The 24,936-nt window shown below is 53.6% G+C and overlaps 1 protein-coding gene across 3 annotated transcripts in view; it reads right to left on the reverse strand.

Moving 5' to 3' along the window:
- Positions 1–5,892: 5,892 nt before the first annotated feature.
- The window catches only part of PLEKHA6 (pleckstrin homology domain containing A6), a 113,966-nt gene continuing 94,922 nt past the window's right edge, over positions 5,893–24,936 (reverse strand). For all 3 annotated transcript variants that reach the window (XM_029935540.1, XM_029935542.1, XM_029935541.1), the window contains 14 exons: positions 24,671–24,751; positions 24,244–24,393; positions 23,337–23,432; positions 21,601–21,712; positions 20,845–20,984; positions 19,766–19,915; positions 18,526–18,655; positions 18,201–18,307; positions 17,116–17,292; positions 15,970–16,137; positions 15,753–15,886; positions 15,115–15,260; positions 10,412–10,535; positions 5,893–9,806 (listed from right to left, as the gene is read on the reverse strand). In XM_029935540.1, the coding sequence (XP_029791400.1) occupies positions 10,420–10,535; positions 15,115–15,260; positions 15,753–15,886; positions 15,970–16,137; positions 17,116–17,292; positions 18,201–18,307; positions 18,526–18,655; positions 19,766–19,915; positions 20,845–20,984; positions 21,601–21,712; positions 23,337–23,432; positions 24,244–24,393; positions 24,671–24,751 (1,707 nt within the window). In that variant the 3' untranslated portion in view covers positions 5,893–9,806; positions 10,412–10,419. The remainder of the gene's footprint in view (positions 9,807–10,411; positions 10,536–15,114; positions 15,261–15,752; positions 15,887–15,969; positions 16,138–17,115; positions 17,293–18,200; positions 18,308–18,525; positions 18,656–19,765; positions 19,916–20,844; positions 20,985–21,600; positions 21,713–23,336; positions 23,433–24,243; positions 24,394–24,670; positions 24,752–24,936) is intronic.

Raw genomic sequence — 24,936 nt, forward strand, 5'->3', positions numbered from 1 at the left:
TGTATACTCTCTGCCCAACACAATGCTTGGCACGTGGTGGGGACAAACTTGTGCGGTGAATAAGCATTACCTCCAGTTCACAGATGAGATCCTGGGCTCAGAGGCTTTAAATCACAGTTCTCCTGCCCCTCCCACACCTGTGGACCACCTCCCTTCCCTCTCCTCACACAGGAAGGAGAAGGATATTTAGGAGTGAGTCATCTGAGTGGCTCAGTCGGTTAAGCTTCGGATTTCAGCTCAGGTCATGATTTCATGGTTTGTGAATTGGAGCCCCACCTGGGGCTCTCTGCTGTCAGCATAGAGTCCATTTCGGATCCTCTGTTCTCTTCTCTCCCAGCCCCTACTCCCCTCATTCTCTGTCTCAAAATAAATAAGCTTAAAAAAAAAAAAGATATTTAGGAGTGATGGCATAATAATTTGGGGGCAGGAGTGGAATTTAGTTTCTGGTAAGAAGAAAACCAAGGTGGAGTGCCTGGCTCGCTCAGTCTGTGGAGCCGGCCACTCTTGATGTCGGGGTCGTGAGTTCGAGCCCCACGTTTGGTAGAGTTGACTTAAGAAATTAATTAAAGGAAGAGAAATATATGAACTTTAGAAGAAGGTGAAGGAGACCCTGAGAATTTGTGGGGAAATGTCTGACCGGGCAGAGGCCCCCTGAGGCCTTGGAGGCATCCCAGGTCAGCATGGGGCGTGAACTTGTCGCGTCCCCCAGGCACCAAACCTCTGGGTACGCGGGGGTCCTGAGCAACCCTCCACCCACTGGAAGGCGGAGGAGCCACACCCAGTCCTGGCCCCGCTGCCTGGTGGATGCCAGCACAGCACCTGCCCGCCGCCGGCTCCAGAGGTCGCCTCGCAGGTGGCCCAGAGAGATACCGGCAGGGAGGGGCGGTGGCTCCGCCCCCGACGCCCCCCCTCCCCGCCTGGATCCTCCCTTCCCGCTCAGCACCCTCCACGGCACCGGCCCCCCCACTCACTCTGCCACTCGGTGATGGAAATCATGCCGAAGACTGCCTAGGGGACCTTCCGGGTCAGCGCTGCTAAGGGGTGAGGCGCAGAGAGGACCGCACTTGTGCATGCTCCAGGGAAGCTGACCCTTGGTAAATTGTGAAATGGGCCTCCGGTAAATCATTAACTCCCTCCGCTCTCCAAACCCCACCTCTCCCTCCTCCCCACCCAAATGGCAGCTTAAAGTCGCAGGCTTCGGTCTCCTGGATCTTCCCGGAGGGCACCAGCCCCGGTCACACGCTCCGCCCACCTGGAGAAGGCAACGCCCACCTGCCCCCTCCAACGCCCCCACTCCCGCGCCCTGAAGGCGAGTTTAGTTGCTTTCAAGTCCCCGGCAAAACTCAGACTGTCTAGTGGACTGGGATCTCGGCGCTACCCAGGTTCCTTGCCTGATTTGGTGAGGGTGTGGCAAAGAGTTGGAATCCGTGTTTCTCTTTGGAAAAGTATTCAATTCATCCTGCTGGTGAAGTCCACTCGCCTGAAGCCAGTACCCATGCTAGACGCTAGGGGGCGGCAAGCCACTGAGTAAAACCTGTTGCTGGCAGTCTCCGAGGGAGCCGGGTTGGGTTTTAGGGAGGACAAAAGCGCCCCAGGGGAGTTAGATAAAAAGGGCTTCGACCTCCTTTTCCCCAGCGGGGTCCTGCGTTGGACAATGAGGTTAAGCTAGGGAGGATGAAAGATGAATTTGGACTTGGAGTAGGGCTGGACGGTTCCAGAAGCCTAGTTCTGAGAGTCCACAAGCCAGCTGAGGAGACATGGGTCATTCTCTCTCTCTCTGTGGGCCTGTAAAGAGAGGGGGTAGATAGTTCCTAACATCCTTTCTGCCACCGTAGAGCCACGTCTCAACCCATGAGCCGGCATCCGTTTGGTAATGTCCCCTCCATCCTGAAATAAAGTTTATAGATCATATGACCAATCTACACGTCATTTTATTTTATTGTTTTTAACATTTATTCATTTTTGAGAGACAGAGAGAGAGTATGAGCGGGAGAGAGGCAGAGAGAGAAGAAGACACAGAATCCGAAGCAGGCTCCTGGCTCTGAGCAGTCAGCACAGAGCCCAACGGGGGACTCGAACTCACGAACCGTGAGATCATGACCTGAACCAAAGTCTGTCGCTTAACCGATCAAGCCACCCAGGCGCCCCTATCTACACACGTCATTTAAAAAAACCACAAACTGTATAAAGAAGGGAAAATTATAATAAAGCGTGATGTCTCTCAATATGTTACTGTTCAGGCAAGATTTAATGAAGACATGTGAAACAGGCAGATTGCTTGCACCTACTTGTAATAAATACACTTAAATTTAAGAGAAATAGAAGACCACAGTCATTATATACAAAACAAAATAAAAACAACCCCTCTCCCCCCCAAGAAAATGAGAGATTAGTAGGAAATGAACAGAAGAATAAAAACCGTTTGGTAAATTATAACAGACCGAATGTACTTGCATATAAAACGAGAAAGAGGGAAATAGCCTTAATTGAAAGAGGGAAAACATAGCCAAGGAACCGGGTCTTCTGTGTGTACTGTTCAAATAGCTCCTGGTGCTCGGGAAGGAAGGGAGTAGCAAAGGCACATCGCAGACACCCAGATCTCTGTCTTGGAATGCCATCACGTGTTGAGGGAAAATTCAGTCTTGAATTTGCACCTTGGAGGTCACGTATTTCCAATAAGCAGTGGGGAATGGAATGGCAGGTGGATCAGAAAAGGAATTGGCAATACAAGTGCCTGAGGACAATTGCGTGTCCCCACCCCTCCACCCCCCAGGGGCGGGAAAAGCTAGAGAAAAAACAGCTCCCTCAAACATTACCATGTGGAATCCTGAAATTCGTACAACATAGGTGTCCATCCTGGGACTGCAAATACTTTAAAAAAATCTAAAGAATGGTAGTTCTATGAAATAATCTCTAAAAACATTTATTAAGGAGATCTAATGAGATCTCCTGCATTTCAGGTATCTTTTCTGTAATGGTTGGTTCTCTCAGATCTCCTCTGTTAAGTGTTTTCAGTCAGTCTGTGCTTGCTCAGTAAGACCCTACTTGGAGCCGTCCTCAATCATGAAAACAGTTTGTCTTCAACCACGGAAACAGTATTTGAATGTTACACTGCCTTGTGCGGACAATGTATGCAGTAGTTTAATGCAACAATTTTTAGACCATGTCTTTATTCCATTTAAGTTTCTTCTCCATCAAGACCGTCTCGTAACTTACCGAGTTATTCGTGAAACTGATTTTAAAAAAGAACTTAGAAGCTTAGACTTAGTACTATTATGAACTGCAGTATCACCAACTTATATTAGAAGTGGGTTTGGGTCAGTTGTACATTTTAAATTCCTGCAGGATGGAAGACACTGTTTTGGAAATCCACCAGGTGCATTGCAGCTGCTACTAGGTCCCAGCAAATTCCCAAAATTTCCACTAGGGGGCGTATCACCCCTTTGAAACCACTGGTAGATTAAGCGCTTCTGCTCTGGAGTCTGAGTGGGCCTGGGCTTCATCCCAGCCTCGTGAGACCTTAGACATTTGATTTACCCTTTCTGTGCCTCAGCGTCTTGGGTGAGACTAGTACCTGTCACCTAGAGTTAGAACGAGGACTGGGAAGTGCACGGAACTGGTACCGGCACACAGTAAACACTTGAGTTCTTACTCTTCCAGTTATGATAATTACTATTGTTATTAATATTACTGGTATTAGTATACTATTAAATGCTGTTATTGAAAGATTTCTCCCAAATGTGGTGCTAAACTGCTCCTACAGGTGTATAAAATAGAATACCCCCCACCCCCACTTTTACCTATGGGCTTGGAAGAAATGAATCCTCTTCAAAGTGGGCCGGCCCAGCCTGGCTTTCCGATGGCAGTGTGGGGCATAGATGTGGGGCCTGGATGGGCTTGTCCACAGCTCAGCCTCCTGGAGAGGAGTCTCTTTCTTCTTTTTTTAAAAAAAAACATTGTTTTTAATGTTTATTTGTATTTTTAAGACACAGAGCATGAGTGGGGGAGGGGCAGAGAGAAGGTGGGAGACACAGAATCCAAAACAGGCTCCAGGCTCTGAGCTGTCAGCACAGAGCTCGGTGCAGGGCTTGAGCTAACGAGCAGTGAGATCATGCTCTGAGCTGGAGTCTGACAAAGGATTGATCCACCCAGGCTCCCTGAGAGGAGCCCCTTCTTAGCGGCACCCCTAGGAGGAGGTGGTGGGCCCTGGGAGGCTGCAGCTGGAGGAATACAGGTGGGGAAGGGAGGGACCTCAAAGGGCTGGAGCAGGAACCCTGGTGATGTCTTCATCAAAGGAAGTGGGGGCAGCAAAATGAGACTTGGGAGACATTCTCTTTCTTCCCCAGGGGCCTATACCATGTCACCACTGCCTCTTCACATTTGTAAATGAATTTGAGTTTTCAGAGTGGTTTTCCTTCATTTTCCCATTTGACTTTCTCTAGAGCTCCATAAAATGATGGTCGATATCCCCATTTCATGAACCAGGAAACAGAGACTCAAGAATTTTGGTGGCTTGTCCAAACTTCAGGCAGCTCGGAGCAGGGCCAGGAAGGAGTGGGGGCCCAGGGATGAGGGGGTTGTGGAGGGGGGCCCGTTCCTGGCAGCAGCAGGGTCCGGAGACTGGTCCGCTGCCTGAGCCCATCATGCCTCGCTCCAAGAACAATACATGACCACGAAGCTACAGAGCAACACTCTTTGAGGGCATTCTGCTAGGTGCCTTTTCATCTGTATTTCTGGACTACAGCACACTTTTACAACCTCAGCCCGGCTCGATCAGAAGGCTGATCGGGACCGGGAGTTGGAGCGGGAGGAGGTCCATGGGCATCGTCCTTGGAGAGGAGCCAGCCCATCTGTGGGGACAGCGACACCGAGTACAGTGATGTATGATTTGGGGAGGGGTACTCTCACGTCCCACCACCTCCTCTCCGAGCCGCAGGCTCTGGCCCAGATGGTGCTGTGGATAGACACAGGCCCTAGAGAGCCACAAATTCCTGGGGCACCTCCTCCAGCTCCCGTGGCCTTGGCCTTGAGTGTGCATCAGAGCCCAGTTCTCCCTGATCCACAGAGGACAACAGGGCTTCTAGCTGTCCTGGGCATGTTACAAAACCCCCAAATATAGTCATATTATTTGTCAAACACACACATACTCTCTGCTAGCGCTTTAGGAATGGGAACAGGTGTCCAGAATTTGAAATCAGCCCTTAGAACCAGATTACGGTGAAATCGGGAATTAGAAGAGGCCTGCCTTTCCATCTCTTCTTTCTCAGTGTTCTTCTCACCCTTGAACCATTGATGCCTGCAGAGGCCCAGCTGAGGCCCACCACTCTCCTGGGTTCACTTTCTCTTGTTACTCTCCACCGCATAGAATTCTCAGCGCTTCTTGACTGTTACTCATGATTTCAAATTGAGAAGCTCTGATAAAATTCTTCACACTGAGGATCGATAATGGATAATCACGGAGCACCTGCCAAAGGACATAAACCAAAGGCATTGAGGCTGGATTTGTGTAATTTGGGTGGCTTTCCTGATACCCCTCCCCAAATCATACAACTTCTTGTACCCTCAAGTAGAGGTACAGGGCACTGTGTAGTGAGCGAGAAAGCCGAAGAATGAATTTTATTCTCCTATGGCTCTACTGTGTCTCAGAGACAAATCAATGGGAAGTTTCCAGGATTGGAACACTGATCTAATAACGGTCAAAGCACAGGACCTTGGGACAAGTCTTGATTTGGGACTACCTGGACAGAAGAGATGCTTGTGGTTGGCAGCGTACCCCGGACCCAGCTTTGCTTTGAGCCAGGGGGGCTCTGCCCCAGACCCTTGCGCCGAGCTTGTAAATTACCACAAACGACAACTCTGGCCGTAGGCAGTCAAGTGCGAGACACACACCACTTGTACAAACCATTCCTTTTATTTCCTGTATCAGATTTATACAAACTTGCAAGATACAAACGCAGAGCTCACTGGGATTCTTCAGTACCTAGATCTAAAAAGAATGTCGCGGAGCAGAGAAGCAAATGCTCACCTATCAGTCAGGATGCCCCTCCCTGGGGAGGGGCTTGTTGGCTAGAAAGATGCTAAAGGGGCCGCTACAGATGTTTGGTCCCCCAACAGAGATGCCCTCTGTTTATCTAACTTTAACTTTTCTTCTAAGGTCACTTTTATACTAAATAAAGACACTGAGATCATATATTTGCTTGTATGGTTTATGGTCTAAGACTAGCAAATCCAATTGGCCCCAGTATGTGCATAAATAGATATATGTATATATACGTATATTTCATATTTTCCTTAGTTTTTAAGAGCTGCCAGGTGGGGGGGGGTGTGCCTAAAGGGGAAAGGAATTGATTCCGTCTTGCTATACTCAGCCCTGCCCAAGAACATGCCTCTCACCAAGGCAGGAGACCAAGTGTGCACAGCTGGCAACCTCAGAAACTCTTTAAAGTGACAGTAGCAGTATTTGATTACAGCCTCTTGGTTATTGATCAGGAAGGTGATGTGCTAATTGGGGAGGCCCTAGGATAGTAACCAGGGCTGTCTCCCGGTGGGTCACTTAGCCCTGGGCCTCCGTCTGGGCCCCATTCATTCATAACAGGATGCTCCAGGCTGGGAATAGGGTGTCAGTGAATGTCAACGTTGGAAGGTCAGGCTTCAAATGCTGGCCAGGAGCTCTGTGACAGTCCCAAACCTTTGATTCCAGATCTGGACGAAAGACTTCCATTCTGGCCGAATCCTTGCAAGGCGAAGAGCCCCTTGCCTACTTTGGGGGTCGAGAAGCCATGTGGAAGGCTGGGTCGGTGGAGGTCAGCGCCCCAGCGGCAGCCCACCAGATGAAAGTCCAGGGGTTGGGGGGGGCCTCCCAGGCAAGGCTGAGACGTTACCTTGTCCGAGGGGCTCGCTTCAGGCCAGAAGCTGACTTCGCAGTCTGGATGCCAGACCGAGGTTCTGTCCTCTTAATAACAGCCCCCAGAGGAAAGGTCACAGAAGGAGACAGAAGTCGTAGGTGTGACCCAGACCAGAAAGAGATCAAGGAGTGTGAGAAGTCCAAGGAACTTGAATGTGTCTGTGCTGGAGGGCCCGTAATCCCAAACTGTTTTCCTTTGGCCTTTGCACTGATTCCTGACTCCATCAGGGAACAGAATCCTTGGTGTGGTGTAGCATCGGCTGCCGTTAAACCGTCTGCCCTTCCCAGCAGACGGATGAAGGGAGGTGGTCCAGGAGCACACTGGGGGCATGTGTGTGCCCGCACGGGCATGCTTCTGTGTGCACCACTGTAAACATTTCCTTTGAGAGGATTCACATCCCGTAACCCTAGCGGGTCATCAAGAGTTGACAGTTGTAATCAAATCCTTAGACCAGGACTTGCAAGAGCGTGTCCCGCCCTGGTAAGATGCTCTCCGGGTGAGCTCTGGGGACCAGCCCTCTGCAGACTGGAGAATGGGAGGAGGAAGCCGCCGGGGCAGAGGGAAGGACGCAGGGTTGGACCTTGAGGCAGCCGGCCCAGGCTCCTCCCACCACTGGCCCGTTCCATTCAGACATTGCACATTTTTGAAAATAGATTTGCTTTTATAACAAAAGCGTAAAATAGCTCTGTCTTAAAATAAGTCTGTCCTCTCCCCTTCTTTGGATCAAAAGGCATGGGGTGTGGCCACGACGTGCTAGGAATGGCGTGGAAAGTGAAGGAGAGAAAACGGGCCTGGGCAGGAGGTCCTGGGAAAGGAGCAGACATCCAAACAAATATATATATTATGTATATATCTATCATATGTATAATCTTCATAAAACATATATTAAGGCATGTAAAGCAACATAAAGAGCCAGCTTTATGAAAGAGGAGGTGACAGCGAGGTGGCAGAGAGGTGCAGACATTAATCCTTGGTATTTTACATGTATTTCTAAAAATATCACTTAAAAAAAGGAGAGACGGACAAAGAAAGGGGAAGGCATGGAAGGCCCCCAAAGAGCTGTTTCTTGTGGGCGGGAAAAGGCATTGGAAAGAGGCAGAGAGCCAATCCCACCCGCCAGTGTGTAAAGGGAGGAAAACAAAACAGGTTTGGGGTGCTTGAGCTGTGCTAAAGATGGGAAATGTAGCCAAAGGTCACGTTCAAAACCTCTGCCGAAAGTGAAGTGGAAGTCCCCAGCCTGCAATCCCTCAGAAGCACGAGAATATCCTAAGCACCTAGAACAGTGCCTGGTACATAAAAGGTGCTCGATAAATATTTGTTGAATGAATTGCCATCTTTACTTGCATATGAACCAGTAACCGTCCCAGCCGTGAAGGAGTGGAGAAGAGTTGGTGGCAGCTAAAGTAGTTGTTCTTGGGGCCGCTGGAGGCTGAAGTCTCCGGGCATCAACTCTGGCAAAGAGAAGCCCCAGGGGCCAAGGTTTTTCCCAGCTTCACACTCTCTCCTCCCTCCTCTCTGGCCACAGTCCTCGAAGATGAGCCGATGAGCCGCAAGGAGGAAGAGAAAGCTTTGCTTCTGTGTCTCCTCCACTGGCCTCCCTGGGTAGGCGGATTGTGAGACAGCCAGGCCGGAAGGGAGTCCTCTCATACAGCCTCATCTGGTCCTCATCGGGACGGGGCGGGGAGGGGGGGGATGCCTGGAATGCGGGGTGGGGTCCTAGAATCTGGCCTCCCAGATTGAGGCCACATTCCCTCTCCAGGGGCACTCGCTCAGCTGGCCTACAACACATTCCACAGGGAAGACAAGAAAATGTCCCAAACGAACAAGGTTAGGAAAGGCCCCGAGGCTGACTACACCCTACAGAAGACAGGTCCATCTTCCAACCTGCTCACCCACACGAGCGTCCCCACACCTTCATCCCCACAGTCTCAGGCCCCCATGCGCTTGCGAGTGGATCCTCCCAGAGCCAGTGTGTGGGCAGCCCGTGGATCTGGGGGACCAGGTAGAGAGGCAGAGCTGACAGTCTGGCACTGTACTTGGCACTAAGCTAAGGCTCCATCCTGGGGAAACCAATCCCATAACCCCCTTTTCCATCTCTGCCTTGTCCTCTTTCTTGCCAACAATTCCCTCCACTTCCTTGTCCTCCCTCCCACTTGCCTCCAACCCTCCTCTCTCTTCCAGCCCTTCTCAACCTGCCCTCAGACGCTGCACAGACTTGCGTGCTGCTTGCTCTCTACCCACAGCCAGCCCTGTCCCCTCCAGGGGCCGAGGAGCCTCTCCCCCTCTCGTCATCTTGTCTTTGGCTCAAGCAGGGTGGTCGGTCTCCACTGGACCCCGAAGGAGCACCCGTAAGCAGAGCCACATCAGAGCCCTGGGTGCAGCCGGGGCAGCAGGGTGGGGCTGATGGAGGCAGGACGTGATTGCAGGTGCTGTCCTCGGTGTCCAGAGGGCCCAGGAGAGGCAGAGGGTCCATCTTCTCCTCCCCGTGGTCCTAACCTAAGACAGCCCAGGGCGTCTTCCCCCGTGGGGCATCCTCTTCGTCAGGAAATGTTCCAGGAAGGCCATTGCAGGGCCAGGCAGGGCCAGCCCTCGCTCCCTATGACTTGGGCCCCAGACGGGAGGGGGCCTCCTGCCTGTCCTTTCAGGCCCTGGCCAAGGAACTGCCATCTGAGTAGTGAAGGGCTTCAGGCCGGGCGTGGTGGGCGTGTGGACACTGAGGTATCCTGGTGGTGGCGCTGGCGGCAGTGGCAACCCCGGCCCCCAGCCTGGCTCCCTGCAGCGTCCCCACAGGAACGCCGGCCTGGGGGGCCAGGGTGGGGAGCAGGACCTCAGGGGGCGGAGGCGGCCTTCAGAACGTGGCTCTGTGGAGTTTCACAGCGTTGGCCTCTGCCAGGGCTTGCACTAAAGAAGAGAGAAGCCAGTAAGGAAGGTGCTGCCAGAGGAGAGATGGCTTCAGCCAAGCTTGCCCGGGAGACAGAAGTCTCTTCCTGTAGAACCCTGTGGAACCCCCCACCCCCACCCCGACAGGGAAACAGATGAGTGAAAGTCCGTATTCTTTTCCTCTTGCCTGATACTGAGTGGCCGTGTGCTCAGGGAGAGCAAGGTGCACAGCCTTTGCTATGGTTTCCCATGGGATTTTAATTGGCAGGAAGATCTGGGGGGTGATCTGAGGGCTTCTGAGGCGGGCTGCTGGGTATATCAGCAGGTAGAATTTTGGCCCACAGAGGTACAGCGGAGGGAGGCCTCAGCTCTGTCCCTGTCTGCTTCTGGAGAAGCAAAGCCCATGGGCACTGTGGTACTAAGCAGCGGCCCTGCCAGCGGGGGCCAGCCCAGCACTGCGGGCTCAAGCAGATGGAGGGAGGGGAGGGAGCGGCACGGGGGGCGGGGTGGGCACTGGGCGTGAGGGAGAAGCGATGTTGGGATGAGGGGGTGTAGATGGCTCATGGGGGTAGGGGGCGGGGGTCCCACTCCCCATGGTGGATGAAATACAGAAGAAAAGTTCTTACGTCCGAGCTCAGACCCGCATGGCATGGCTGCTGTCGGCGCCCCGTGGGGGTTCAGACGCTAGGGGGTTGGCTGGTGGAGTCGGGGAGGCAGGGGAGGTGGGAGGACTTGGGGTGGCACATTGCACTGGAAACAGAAATGAACAGGGAGGTGAATAGGGGTGGGTGGGGAGGGGATGGGAGGGGTGGGGAGGCCGGGCACCCAGAGCAAGCGAGGCCCTTCCCCAGGCGGCGAGCCAGGCAGGAGGCAAGCAGAGAGGAGAGCTGAGGCAGAGCTGGCCTCGTTCCAGGGTGCCCCCGGCGGAGCGCCCAAGGAGACAGGGCGACTGCAGGCTCTGCTGAGAACCAGTGTGGCTGTGGGCGAGGCCGACCTCTCTGGGCAGAGGCTCCGCTCCCATCCGTACAATGGGGAGATGGCGCCGAGAGGACCCGCGATGGCACCTTACACACGGCGGTATCGCGAGCGATAATGATGAATAGTGCAGTAAAATCACACTAACCCAGATTGTCAGGCCCCCCATCAAAGGACTGGATCCAAGCTGTCACCATGGGGAATCCTCTCCATTTAAATGGAGGCTTCTGGCTGGGCTGAAGTGAGCTCCGTGAACTTAGACCAGTTCAAGGTCTTGGAAACATGGCCCCGCCCCCATGCTCACTGGGGAAACTCCTCTTCCTCCACCGAGAAAGGGCAAACTTCACCCCGGAACAAATCATGACAACCCTTAAGGTGGTGACTTTTGAATTAATGGATTTTACTCTTATTATCATTATGACTCCATGCTGAGAACAGCAAAGTGGAAGGATGATGAGGAGGGGAGGTCATATTATGAGCGACCAGCTCTGTGTGGTCTCCAGGCCCCCGTGCACCCAAGCTGCAGCTGCGGGGCAGGACACTGGCAGGCAGCACGTCCTCCTTTGGCCTCAGAGGAGAACCAGACCTCAGCCAGGGTCACACTGCTTCCTCCGAGAGAAGGGTACTGCCATCAAACTTCCTCGTCCCTTGCTCTCCCTCCTGCTGGGAACCTCAGCACCTTCCCTCCCCTCTGCACAAAAGAGAGGCTTGGTGCAGCTCAAACTGTATATATACGTACGCCCACAGTTGTATAAATGATGTGGAACTTTCTCGTGAGCAGGAAGCTGTGTCTGCCCACACACAATACATACTTTGTGCACGGGATCCAATAATATCTCCACGTGCACTGCGCACGACTTGGAGGTGTGTTTCTGTGTGCTTCTGAACGTGTACATTTCCACACGACCCAACACACATGTAACTTCACATACAAACGCATTCACAGACGCTTTCGAAACACACATTCGTGCGTGTGTCTGTATTGTGGACCCAATGGTTAGTTATGTGGCAGTTTCAACTTCTAAAATCGTCAAAAAGATAAAAAACTAAGCAAGGACTGTTTCAGGAAAGCCAAATAGATGTTCCAACATTCATGCAGTGAGCCTCTTACAATTATTCATAGATGAGCTCCTTGCAGTCTGGTTACTCTTATTTCTATACATTTAAAAGAATTTTTTTTAAGTTTATTTATTTTTGAGAGAGAGAGAGAGAGAATGAGAACAAAGGAGGGGCAGAGAGAAAAGGGGACACAGAATCTGAAACAGGCTCCAGGCTCTGAGCTGTCAGCACAGAACCCGATGCAGGGCTTGAACCCACAAACCATGAGATCATGACCTGAGCTGAAGTTGGCTGCTTAACCGACTGAGCCACCCAGGTGCCCCTATACAGTTCTGATAGGTGTTGACCTGCTGGGTTTCTACCCCATGGGAGATCAGAAATAGGGAAACTAGGGGAGACAGAGGAATCAAGAAGTGTAATGACAGCTAGAAGAAGACACCATGGAGGAGAAAAAAATGTTTTGTAAAATTAAATATAAAACCTTTAAAAATGTAACAGTATGGGACCATTTAGCATAGCTACAGTCTATCTCAACTATAGCCCCTAAGAGCATTCCCTTCAACAGATCAGCAAAATAAGGATATTTATAATGATACTAAATTAGCAAGAGTAAGAGAAGTGGATTACATTAAATGTAACTTCTTAACAAGGGCAGAAAAGTAGTCAATACGTATTAGGAATATATGCGTTGAAATAGTTAAAATTCGCATGTGTGCAGCTATGTACTGGCAGGTGTGATATTATAATTGTGTGTCCACAAGTCCCATTATATCTGCATGCATAAATAATTGGTCACCGGGCCCCTGGGAGGCTCAGTTGGTTGAGCATCCGACTCTTGATTTCGGCTCAGGTCAAGATCTCGGGGTTCATGGGATTGAGCCCCATGCTGGGTTCCGAACTGACAGCACAGAGTCTGCTTGGGATTCTCTCTACCCCTTTCCTGCTTACACGTTCTTCCTCTTTCTCAAAATAAAGAAATAAATGAACAAGTATCTTATCATTCCCAATACTGCAGAAAAAGCCAATCACACATAAATATGTGCATCCATAAATACTACCTCCATTCTTATACTCTACACCCACTTATACATATTTAACTCCAACGATTTACTAAATGCTACATGTACTCATAAACAATAGTCTCCGCACCATCTCCATAGAAATCTTGCACACATATCCACTCACACCTTGCCCCCCACACTCGAATACACACCGATACATGTGTATCGGCAAACATTACCCGGATACAGACGCTGCACAGGATGTCAGGCCACACACACATTTAAAATTGCTGCGTCTTCCTGTATACACCATATGTGAGTCAGCTCACACTGGGTATACCAACTAGTGTCACAATGCTTGTTTCCGACCACACACCCACACGTAGGTACCACGCCTCCATCCTGTGCACGCTGTCCTACTCTTATGGCCCAGGGCCCAGTGCTCTGGTCCTAGGCTTGGACCTATGCCCACGCTGCATGTGCCCAGGGACAGTCCTTGCTGAGACTGAGAATCTGGGCCACAGGCCAAGGGGCAGTGGGGACAGTGGACTTAGTCTGAGGTCTGGCCTCGCTGTGCCATTTTTGAAATAGTTGGGGTTTTGGCAAAAGCAAACTGACGGTTTGCTTTTAGTGCACAGACCCTGAAATGTAAGCTGGTGTTTATGGAGAGGGAAATCTGATAGGCTGGGGTGGGTTCTGTTTTCATGGAACCTTCGGCTGGGAGACTAGAGTCGAGAGAGCCAGGGGCGGGGGCGAAGGCAGAGGGAAGTTTTAAAAACAGTGTTGTGTGCTCTACCCCTTGAAACAGGAAGTTGCCTTTTGCCCAGAGCGTGTGGAATCTGATCTCTGGAAGATTAAGTTCACTTTACAGCTGAACTACAGAGAGGTTAAATAGAGGACTCCGTAAGGCCAAACTGCTTTTGCCACCCTGGGCTGCAGGATAGGACTGTCTGAAGCCCATGCCTTCTCGTGTCCTCGACTCCTGCCCAAAGGAACACCTCCGGGGGTCTTCCTCGGCCGCCCATCTAATGTCCGTTAGACCCTAACTGCCGGTAGGTTCTCCCTCAAGGCATACTTAAATCCTGTTTGTTGCCCCCCGAAAACCCTCTGGTTTCTAAAAATATCCATATTTAAAATAGCTAGAGAAACCACAAACACACCCTACCTCTCCTTCAGCTACTGCTGTTTCAAGGAGCACTGCCAGCCTCACCGAAACCACCACCACGACACCTGGCTAGCATTTCCTGAGCACTTACTAAGGGCCAGGCACGATGCTAGGTGCTGCGAACTTATTGTTGACGTTCCTCGCACCTCCAGGCAGGTATTTTGATTTGAATTTTACAGATGAGGAAATGGGAGTCTCAGAAAGCCAGAATTCAAACCCCTCTTCATCGCCAACACGAAACGCCATCCCTTCCGCCGGGCTCCTGGCCACAGGCCCCATCTGCTCATCGCCTGCCCCTCGCCCAGGCTATCGCCATCGTGGCCGGCACCCCCCCATCTCTGCCTCCTCCTCCACCAAAGCCCTCGTAAACCTGGCATCCTTCCTGGACATCCCTCTCAACGGGCCTTCAAAGCTCTTCTTTCCTGTCCTAGCCACCTTTTGTCTTGAGGAGGAGGACATAGTCTGGCCCCCAGGCTTCATGACCTAACCGCTGTCTGGGAGTCTCTCCCATTCTTCCTGATTCCATTCTGACCCTCGCTGAGGCCGTATCTCAGGCTGATTCCAGCCTCCCTGTGTGTGCTTGGAACCCTCTTGCTTTTGTGTCAGCATGAAGTCTGTTCCTCATGCTAATCTGCAATTAGCAGAGGAGTGGGTTTGGGTCAGTTGCCAGGGTGGTGACTATCACTCTCAACTCTGTGGTGCCTCTACCTTCCCATGTGCACACGGCAAGAATGGGTGATGAAAGGGTGCCCTGAGGCCTGGCCCTCACCCCACAACTGGTGAATACTTTATCACTCCAACCAGACTCAGTTATCACCTGTTTGCTCACTGTTCTTGAGCTGCCCATGTGGCATGGGGCTCCCTTGCTTCCTGCACGGCCTCTGGCCAATCCTCCCTAGAGCTGCTAGGAGGGTCGCCATGGCTCTGAGCTCCTGGATGTAACTCTGGCCCCTCTGTACCCCACGGAGCCTAGCACAGCACCTGGTGCTCAATAAATGCTTATCCTGATCTTGACAGTCTCCTTGGCCCTGGCCCTGGCCCTATCCCTGGCCCCCTCATGGCACTGAGCTTCCTCCCCTGCACCTGGTCAGCCGGTCTCCCTGGAGGAGCGAGGCCCCGCCCCTCTCACCAGACAGCATGCGGCCTCGGCGGGAGGCCTCGGTCGCCAGGGCACAGGAGATTTCAATCCGCTTCTCCTGCTCCTGCAGCTGGCTCTCTGAGTCCTGGGGCACGTCCACAAGGTCCCCCTCGCCGACGGGCACCACGTTCTGCATACTGAGGAGGCACAGACACAGACATGGAGTGGGGAGGGCGGGACGGGATGGTCCTGTTGGCTTGCGGGGGAGGAGCTGTGGACTGAGGTCAGCAGGGTGGCCAGAGGCCTGTGAATGGGTGAGTGGGACCCTGCATAACACATTTTGGGAGCCCCTCCTGCAATGTGTTAACATAAATTAGAAGGCTCAGGTGAACACTTAGGGCAGCCTTGATGAGGAAGAGAAGTCACCAGAGGGCAGCGTTTGTCTTGAGGACACCATATGCCTGCACCCAGCTGTCTTTCTGATACCCAATGAAAGCAGCACCACTGCCCCTGCCACGGGCTGGGCCTGGTCCGCTGCCTTGAGCCACTGCCTCCGTCTGCTCCCTGCTGGGGAGGCTTGGGGCTCCCATTGGCATGGGGTGGGGTGCTGGAGTCAGTGGCACTAGTGCCCCAGGTGCCCTGGATGCCGGGGCGGGCAGATGACATCAAGGTTCACCCAGGCCTGTTACCTGGATTTGGCAATGAGCGTCTTGATCCTTTCCACCTTCTTTTGCTTCTCCTTCAACTCCTCGGGGCTTAGGGGGGTATCGGGCTCCAGGTCAATGTACCGCTCAGGGATGAGGACTTTGTCCGGCGTGGACAGCTGTGGAGGGGGCTGGGTCAGCACCCCCATCCCACCCCCTTCCGTGCTCCCTCCCCGACCCTGGCCACCTGGGCTTCCCTCACCTCCTTATTGATGTCCACGTCGTAGTGCTGGGGCTCCAGCTCCATTTTTCGAAGCCGGGCGATCTCCTCCCTCGGCGTCTCGTAGGCCTGCCTTCCGGGCTCCTCTGCCCGCAGGGCCGCCTCCAGGTTGGAGATGTCCACCTCATGGATGCTACGGTGACGGCGCACCTAGGGGACAGCACCGCCGTGAACACACGGGGCCTTTGTCCCGCTGCCAGCAGCCGTTTCCCCAGAGACCCATGTCTCTGGGCGGTGCATACCAGGCCTCTGTCCTCCCTGCTCATCGCGCCCCGTCTGGCCACCGCCCCACGGCCCCACTGCCTAGTTATCTTCCTCAGCATGCTGCTGCTCCCGAGCCGGGCTGCCTGCGAAGGCCCGGAGGCAAAATCTCATCATTAAGTCTCCTCAGTACTTGCTACTTCCCATCTGGCCGTAGCCTGCGTCCATGTTCTGTGCCACACATTTTGGGCATTTGTTTAACGTGTCTTTTGGTATCAGAGAAGCTCCGATCCACCAAGCAGAATGCAAGCTGTTTGGGGGGCAGGACTTACAAATCATAATTTTCCTGCATTTCTGAAATGTGGTGGGAAGAAAACTTGGGCAGATGCCCGGAGCCACTCCCAGCTCCACACTCAATAGCCATGCGGCCCAAGAATCCTTAATGTCTCCTGACTCAGTTTCCCTGTCTCTAACACAGGGGTGATAATTCCTAACCTGGCACTGCCGAAAGACCCAAATAAAACAATGTGAGGTTTGTGAACTGTGCCAGGCAGCAGTCACCATCATGATTATCTTCAGGAGACCCAGCCCAGTGCCAAATTCATAGGAAGGCTCTAGAAATATGCAGAAGCGATGGCTCTCTCTGGGCGGCGAATTTTGCACTATTCTGTATTAAATGAATTTTGTATAATTCATGGAGATAAAACAATCAATGCGTGCTTTGGGGGGGAGTTATTTTTCTTTAAACACACAAAAAAAGGAATGCTTCTTGCAGTATATCTTCTGCCTCGTGTGGAAAAGCCCCCCCCAGTTCTTCCCAGGCGCCCCACCCCCACCCCATCCAACTGCCCCGGCCTAGGCTGGTCACCCACTGGGAGTGGGCATTGTGGGCAGAGCCATGCCGGCGGGTGGCTTCGAGGACATTACCACTTTGTAGGCGGGCCGGGTGGCAGGGTCGGGGGCCGGACTGGCCGGGAGCTGCAGGCTCCTTCGCTTCTCCTTCATGGAGCCGCTCTGGTGCCTCCGCATGCGGTCGATTTGCTCCTCCACGCTCATCTTGACCTTGCCTTCTCCAGGGAACACGGCGCTCTTGGGGCGCTCCTGCTGCAGTGGGAGAATGGGGCTCTGACACATGCCCCATCTGCCCTCCCAGCTTTTTCAGCTGCCCTAATCCCTTAACGTTCCCTTCTCTGGGAAGCCTGTCCGTAGCACGTTGAAGAATAGCCCCTAAAGCATACGTCCAAATCCTAATCCCCTAGTAACTGTGAATGTGACCTTCTTTGGAAATAGGGTCTTTGCAGGTGTGATTAAGGTAAAGGATCTCAAGAAGAGACCATCCTGAATGACAGTGGGCCTGAAATATAATCATGGGGGTCCTTACAAGGGACGGAACCAAAGAAGAAAGAGTAGAAAGAGATGTGAAGGTGGAAGTGGATAGCGGAGGGTTGTGATGCAGTGAAGATTGCCTGTAGTACCAGAAGCGAGGACAGAGGCGTGGGACGCGCACTCACTCAGGGCCTCCAGGAGGAACCAACCCTGATGACCTCGATTTTGGACTCCTGGCCTCCACTGAGAGAATAAACTTCTGTTTTTTAAGGCCCCAAGTTTGGGGTGCTTTGTTAATTTCCTTGCAGCCCTAGGAAACACATCTATGGCCTTAGGTCAGCTCACTTGGCCCTGATTTTTGCCGGATTTGTATTTCATCGCTGGCACATTATAATCCTTTTGTTAAATACTCTTCTATCTTTCTCTTGAATTGGGGCCGCAGAGAATTTGAGAATTGTTAGTCATATAAGAACAATGAAAGTAAGGTGTGTCTTCCTTGCCCCTTGTCCCTTGACAGGTCTCCCTGAAGGAAGACTTCTCCAGGGGAGCTGTTGGGCCCCCTCCCACTTGTCCTGCTTTCCTCCTCCCTCTTGGGGTTTCTTGATGGTGGACAGATGGCTGGACACAGAGAGACACCAGGCCAGCTCAGGCCTGCTCAGGCCTCAGAGCCCACACATTGTACTCACCTGGGAGGAGAGTCCATTGGTAAGCCCATTGGCATTCCTCCTCACCACCCTTGACGAAGTTGCCTCTTCATCAGTGGGCGACTTTGTCCGAGGAGGCACAATGCCAACTGTAGGGAGACAGAAGAGCCAGTGGGCCTCCTGGAGAGCAGAGGGCAGACAGACAGGGGAGCCTGTTTCTAGAGGAGGCTCGGTCCCAACAGAGGCAGAGATGAAAGGCCCCGGATGGGTGGGCACTCACTGTCTTGGGTTGGGACTGAGCACCTCTCTGGGCCCCTCTCTGACTCTTGGCCTTGCTTAGTCTAGGGGAGGATGGGCCAGGAAGTACCTTTGTTGAGAGCTGCCTGCTTCTCTGCCTCCACCTCTTGTCTGGTGGGCACAAGGTTGATGTCTCTAGCGGTGTCCAGGGGTGATGTCTGGTGGGGGTCTTTCTTGCTTTGCTCATAGCTTGCTTTGGGCTGAGGGGAGAAAGGAGGAGATGGCTCATGTTGTGGGGACTGGCGGGGAACTTAGCGCCCAGGGACATTTCTTAGTTTTTCAATGGTTGGAGCACAAACCCTTGAAAACAAGGGACAAGGAAACTCGAGGAGAGCCATCTGGGATGCAGGCAGAGGTGAGATTGAGCCTCCTGCCTGTGTCACCTTACGGCGGCCAATGCCTTCTTGTCTTGGGGAATGAGGGCTCAGAGCTTCCAGAAGGTCCTCAGCTGAGGCCCATCAGAGAGGCCCCTTGACCTGGCCAGTCCATTTGGCAAACACCAAGAAGCACTGACTCTGCTGTGAGCCAGAGAAGAAGGATGGCCAGAGGAGGGGACAATAAGGCCAAAGATCTCTGAGGGTTCTGTTGGGACTGAAAACTTCATCAAAAGAACCAAGCTGAGCTTTGGTACCAAGGTTCTGGGGGACAGAAAAGTGCACTTAGCTTGAAGGCTCGCAGAATCATGAGCCTAGAGGGGGCCTCAGACACCACCTGCGCCCCCTTTCGTGCCCATTGTGCGCTGAAGACTCTAAGTGTCAGTGAGGGGCACACAGAAAGACGGCTCCCTGTTTTAGGCACAGGACTTTCTACTCACCATGCAATTTCTTGCCCGACTAACTGCACCTCTCTCCCGGCAGAGAGGCAGGAAAGGGGGCCCTTATTCTTACATCCCAGAGCTGATGAAACCCAAGAGGACAGGGATGGGCAAGGCAGCGACAGAGACAGCACAGGAGGGCTGGGGTCTGAGGTGGACAGGAGCAGGAAGGGATTGGAGTGGCATCTGTCGCTGCAGGTCCCTCGATTTTCCTTGCCGGCTGGTGCTGGCAGGAAGTGGGGCACACTGGCACTCACAGCCAGGGGCTCCCCGGGAGCCGCGGCGTGGAGTGGGGCAACTCATTGTCCCTTTGTCCAAGAGAGGAGCCAAAGGGGGAAAGCATTCTCTGCCATCCCTTCCTTATCCTAGCGGCAGCTGTGGAGAAATTAATACTGGAGTGGGGAAAATGGCTCCGGGTCCTGCCTTGCTCCCCTCGCCTGGCCATTTGCCCCGCTCCCGCCGCCCCTGCCCTCCAGGACCCAAGGGTGCTGGGTACCTGACCCCTGGCTGGCTCGCCACTGCGGTGCCAGGAAGGGGAGCTGGGGTACGGCCAGAAGCGGCTCTCGCTAGGGAGTGGAGGCACGTTTGGAGGAGACTCCAGGGGGACGTAGGCTTTGGGAAGGGGGGGCCGCGGCGGGCCGGGCTCCTGAGGCAGAGAGAAGCCAGAGCATTAGGAGGAAGGAGAGCAGCCACTGTGAGAGCAGGAGAAAAGAGCATTAGCAGGGGGACAGACGACAACATCGTGGAGACCTTCGGCGGGCTCCTGGACCACCGGACTTGCACCCAGTGCCCGGATGCAGCCCCAGCTCCGGGTGAGCCCTCAGCCTGGCCTCAAACAGAGCCCCCACCTGTGCGCTGCTCCCCACTGTTCCCCCACTTTTCTCCAAAGCTCCCTGCTCACTATCTCACTGGCATGCTAGGTCCACTCGTGCCCCTGTGTCTTGGCTTCTGCGGCCCCTCCGCTCTGTGATGACTTTCCCTTGTTCCTGCACCTGTCCCAATGCTTAGTAGCCCAAAGTTCCATCGTCTCTTGGGAATACCAGAGCATTTTATGGTCAACACTGAGACACACACCGCCACGCTCCAGAGGCTGGCTGTCTCCTATAAATTGGTCTGGGCCGGCGCTGGATGCTGGGTGCCCAAGTGGAGGGCTGTGGGCATGCACGTATACATTTCGGAGAGGGCCTCACACTGTCCCTTGCCCCTGGTAGAGCCCCTGTAAACACGTGCTGACTGGCTAGGAAACTGCTCCCCACCCTGACCCCCAACCCTCTCATGTGCTGGAAAGATCCCGGCTCTAAATTCCCACAAAGTGGTATCGTTGTTAACCATCCTTGTGCTTGGGAAGAGACTTCCCCGGAAGGAAGCTAAAGATGTCAAATGCGGATGAAAGCAAGGAAAGGCAAAATCTAGAAGGAGGTCTGCCCAACAACGACTGCCTTGGACAGAAAGCCAGAGCTCTGGGCTCGCGGCCTCTGGGGCAGAGAGGGCCGCAGAGTCAGGGTCTTTCAGGCAAACGAGGGCCTGCTCCCCCCTCCCCCACCTACCTTCTCCTACTCCATTTTCTCAGCTTACCTCACTGGACCCGGGCTTGGTGGGGGATCCCTGCGAGCCGGACACCAGCGAAAAGGGGCTCAGGGGGCTGGTGAGACTGGCGGAGCTGAGAGGGCTGGCGGGGCTATTGGAGCTGTAGGTGGCCGTGGGGCCAAGTCCTCCTGGGGGCAGAGGAGAGGACAGGAGAGGTGAGGGATGGACGGGGTAGGCGTGTGGCCCAGCATGTGGATGGGCTCCATGGGTAGGAGGCAGGGGAGGACCCAGGGATGTGGGAGGAAGGTTCTGGGGCCACCTGGACCTGCCAAAGGGACTTATTATGGTGGCTGGGGTGCAGGCTGGCCGTGGAGAAGTGTGTGGGGCAGGGGAAGATGATGGATGGAAATGACATTGTTGCTGATATGTCAAAGAAAGCCAGCCCAAGGTCCCAGGGCTTCAGGAAGACACTAAGGTTGTGGCTTCAGATCACCAACAGGCCCATGGGCTTAGGGGCAGGGGGAGGTGTAGGTGCTCTTTGACCTTTACTGGGGAGAAATCTGGACCATCAGGGTCAACAGTGTGTCTGAGAGGTATGTCTGGTCTGTTCTGGAGGAGGGAGGGAGTAAGGGAATCCTACCTACCCTCCCAGGGGAAAATTCTGGAGGCCAGAGAAGGCCCTGACTAGCCCTGAGCACAGTATAAGGGCCTGGAGAGGTGTTAGTGGACAGACGTGGGATGGATGCCAGAGAACACCAGCATTTCTGCTGAGCGTTCCAGGAGGCTGGTGGAGAAGGCACCCACCTCTGTGCTTGGCCGTGTCGGTGCCACGAGATGGGTTATTCTTTCTCAGCCCCTCCATCACGTCCTGGATTCTCCAGATCTCCTTCTGGATTTGCCGGTTGAGTACCTCATTCTGAAACAGGAGAAGAGCAGGTCAAGGGAAGTGGCTGTGAGGAGCGTCCGAGCCTTCTCCCGCATCCTGCGGGAGACAGGAGCCCTGTGCGCATGCGCGCACTCACAGCGCCCTCTAGCTCGTTCATCTTTCTCATGGGAAGACGGTACCCCTTAGGCTTCTACAAAATGGAATTCGGAATTGCCAGAGGAGAGGGTCCTGTTATCAGAGTCAAGAGCCCTGTTGGGGCGCCTGGGTGGGTTCAGTCGGTTAAGCGTCCGACGTCGGCTCAGGTCATGATCTCATGGTTCGTGGCTTCAAGCCCCGAGTCAGGCCCTGTGCTGACAGCTCAGAGCCTGGAGCCTGCTTTAGATTCTGTGTCTCCCTCTCTCTCTGCCCCTCTCCTGCTCATGCTCTGTTTCTGTCTGTCTCAGTAATTTAAAAAAGAAAAAGAAAAAAAAGAGCCCTGTTAGACAAACATGCCTCAGCTTCCCCAGGGAGACCAGGGTATTCTTGGAGCAAAAGCCCCTCTAACTGGCCACTATGGTAGCCAGTTCTCAAGGACAAGAGTTTCCAATTTACTCATATTATTTATATCCAAACAGCCCTTTTGTAATACACCCAATGCATGCCTACATACTCATCGGTTATATTTGGTTAGCGATTACACTCTTTGAAAAAGAATAACTACCACTTATTTAGTACCCCGACCCTCCTCCACGCTGCATACCAGGCTCCGTGCCAAGTGCTTTGTGTACGCTAACCCATTTTAGCTGCATGAGAACTCTGTGAGACAGAGGTGACAGGTGTCCTGACTTTGGAGATGAAGAGACTTGTGCCCAAGACTGTCTGTTACGAAGCGGTGCGACCGCCATCTGAGTCTGGGTCTGTTTGTCTCTGGAGCTGGCACTCTTGACCAGGGTGCTTTCCTATGTTCTAAAACGTTCATGTTAAGTGAGGCTTGCCCACAGGACATGGTGGCATTTGGGTGACCTGGACCACGAGGGCCTTCACCTCACCCTCCCTCACCAGCTGCAAGTGAAGGTGGTGGTGAGTTTCGTTACGCGGAGGAAAATCAGTGAAACCGGGGCAGTAACTGCATCAGAGAGGCAGGGCTTGCACAGCCTGGGTAGACAGGATCGATAGAGGAAAAGGGGAAGGACTCCCCAAGGTGAATGTGTCCAGCCTCCTGCCTCCACGCTGAGTGTTTCTAACTCCCCCTAGGAAGGAAGCCTCCTTCCAGCTTAAAGTTCCACTCCTGAGGTCACGAGGGACAGCTATACATTTACCCATATTTGTGTCCGCAGAGAGACCTGTGCCTGTCTTTAGACCAACATCTGTGTCTGTATTCATGTGCTAAATCCTTTCAGTCCTAAAATACCTTCCATCTAACCTAGCTCTCTTGTGTTTCAGCTTCACTCCTTCCTAATGATTTGATGGAACTAAAGAAGAATCCACATTATCTTCGTCCTGAAAGCGGCTGTTTTAAGTGGACCTGAACCTTGTCCTTTGTCTCAGGACCAACTCCCTGTCTCAAGTCTCTGAGGTCTCTAAAGCAAGAAAGGAAGCCACTTTTATCACTTGTGGCCATAAGGAGGAGGGAAGGCACTCGGACCGCCCCTCCCCTGCCCGGGGCCCTCTTCACCTGGACGTCCAGATTGAGCTGCTCCCAGAGGTCGTCATGCAGGGCAGAGACCTCCGACTCAAGGTTCTCATACTCTATGGTGCTGTTCGTCAGAGCCTGCCAGGAAGAGGGCGGTGGCGTACTGAGACAGTGGCCATGGCCAAAGCCTTCCTCCCCATCCCGACACAGGGCCTGGGGCCAAGGTTCCTGGGGCCTGGCAGGGTTAAGGAGGAGGGCACAGAGGGACAGGAGGAGAGGGCCCAGGGCTGAGACATTCTGATGACAGCAAAACACCGGCCTTATGAAAGGCACAGTGGCTCATTGTACCGCAGGCCAAAAGAGAAAACCCAGAATCCTCTCCAGACGGGTGGGTAGGCCACGAGGGGATTGTATGATGCCTGTGCCCTATTGGTCTCCCCACCCTGGGTGAAACAAAGAGGAGGGCAAAAAGAGAAAACCCAGAGGTGTTTGCTTTCTGGGGGTTAGAGACCTCCCTCCCTTCTGGGCAACGTTTTCCGGGGCCTTTTGCTGCTGCAGCCTGGACTCGTTATCTAGGCAGTGTGGACTGACTGCAGGGTCTGCCCTGTGCCTACGGGAAATGACGAGGGTGGAGGCACTGCCACCGGTGTCCTGGATCTCCAGGGGAGAGGACAGAGATAGGCAGCGAAGCTGCGAGCAGCTGAGGGAATAAGCAGCCCCAGACCTGACGCTGTCCTGATAGAATCCAGGCGCAGGTACATTTCCTCGGCAGAGACTGGGGACAGAGGAGGCTGGCATACGTGCTGCCTGTCTGCAGGGTGCTACTAAGGTCTTGCGTTTGTGGCCCTTCTGGCCAAGAGCATCCTGGTGCCCCCGCCCGCAGAGCAGAGCCCGGGAGGGGTGGCTCTCCTGTTGGGTGTGGATGGCGGGGTGGGGGGGGGGGTGGTACCGTGGTGGCCTGGGACAGCTCCACCCGAATGTTGATCAGCTGGTTCTGCAGGGACTCTTTCTTGTGCAGCAGTTTCTCTGGGTAGGTGGGCTGGTTTCCAAACATCTCCAGCTCCTGGTGGGTCCCCATCAAGGCACTTTCCAGGCTCTCCTGAAGAAGGGCAGGGGAACGGTTGTCAACAGCCCTGAAAACTCCTTTCTGGGACTTTAAGAGGCCTGGGCCCCAGTAGTTCAGCCCGCTGCCTGGTGGCAGTGGTCCTCACTGGCTGGGGCCCACAGAAGATCTTCATCAGTTTCAGTGAAGGGCGGGACAGAAGTTGACAACAGGTCTTTGTCAGCGTAAGGATGGGGACAGCAACCCACACATCCCCGAGCCAGCACCCACCCCCCCACGCACCCCTAACTCAAGACCACCCCTTGGCTCTCACCTTCTCAGCTCGGAGCTGCTGCACCAGCCGGTCCTGCTCTCTCACCACCTTGTTCTGTTCACACAGTTTGCCCAGCAGCTTCTGGGGGCCCGAGGGGGTGGGGGAAGGGAAGGAGAGAGAAGGGGGTGAAGGACATGGTTTGATGGGGGCCTGGGAAGTTGGTTGGAAGGGCCTGGCCTCTGGATACCTCCTCCTTTCCCTTGCTGAGGAACCCTAGGCCTTCTTCACCTTGACCTTGGAGGCTCCTAGGAACAGGAAGATGGTCT

This window comes from Suricata suricatta, chromosome 3 (assembly GCF_006229205.1).
Source record: "Suricata suricatta isolate VVHF042 chromosome 3, meerkat_22Aug2017_6uvM2_HiC, whole genome shotgun sequence".
Lineage (NCBI taxonomy): Eukaryota > Metazoa > Chordata > Mammalia > Carnivora > Herpestidae > Suricata > Suricata suricatta.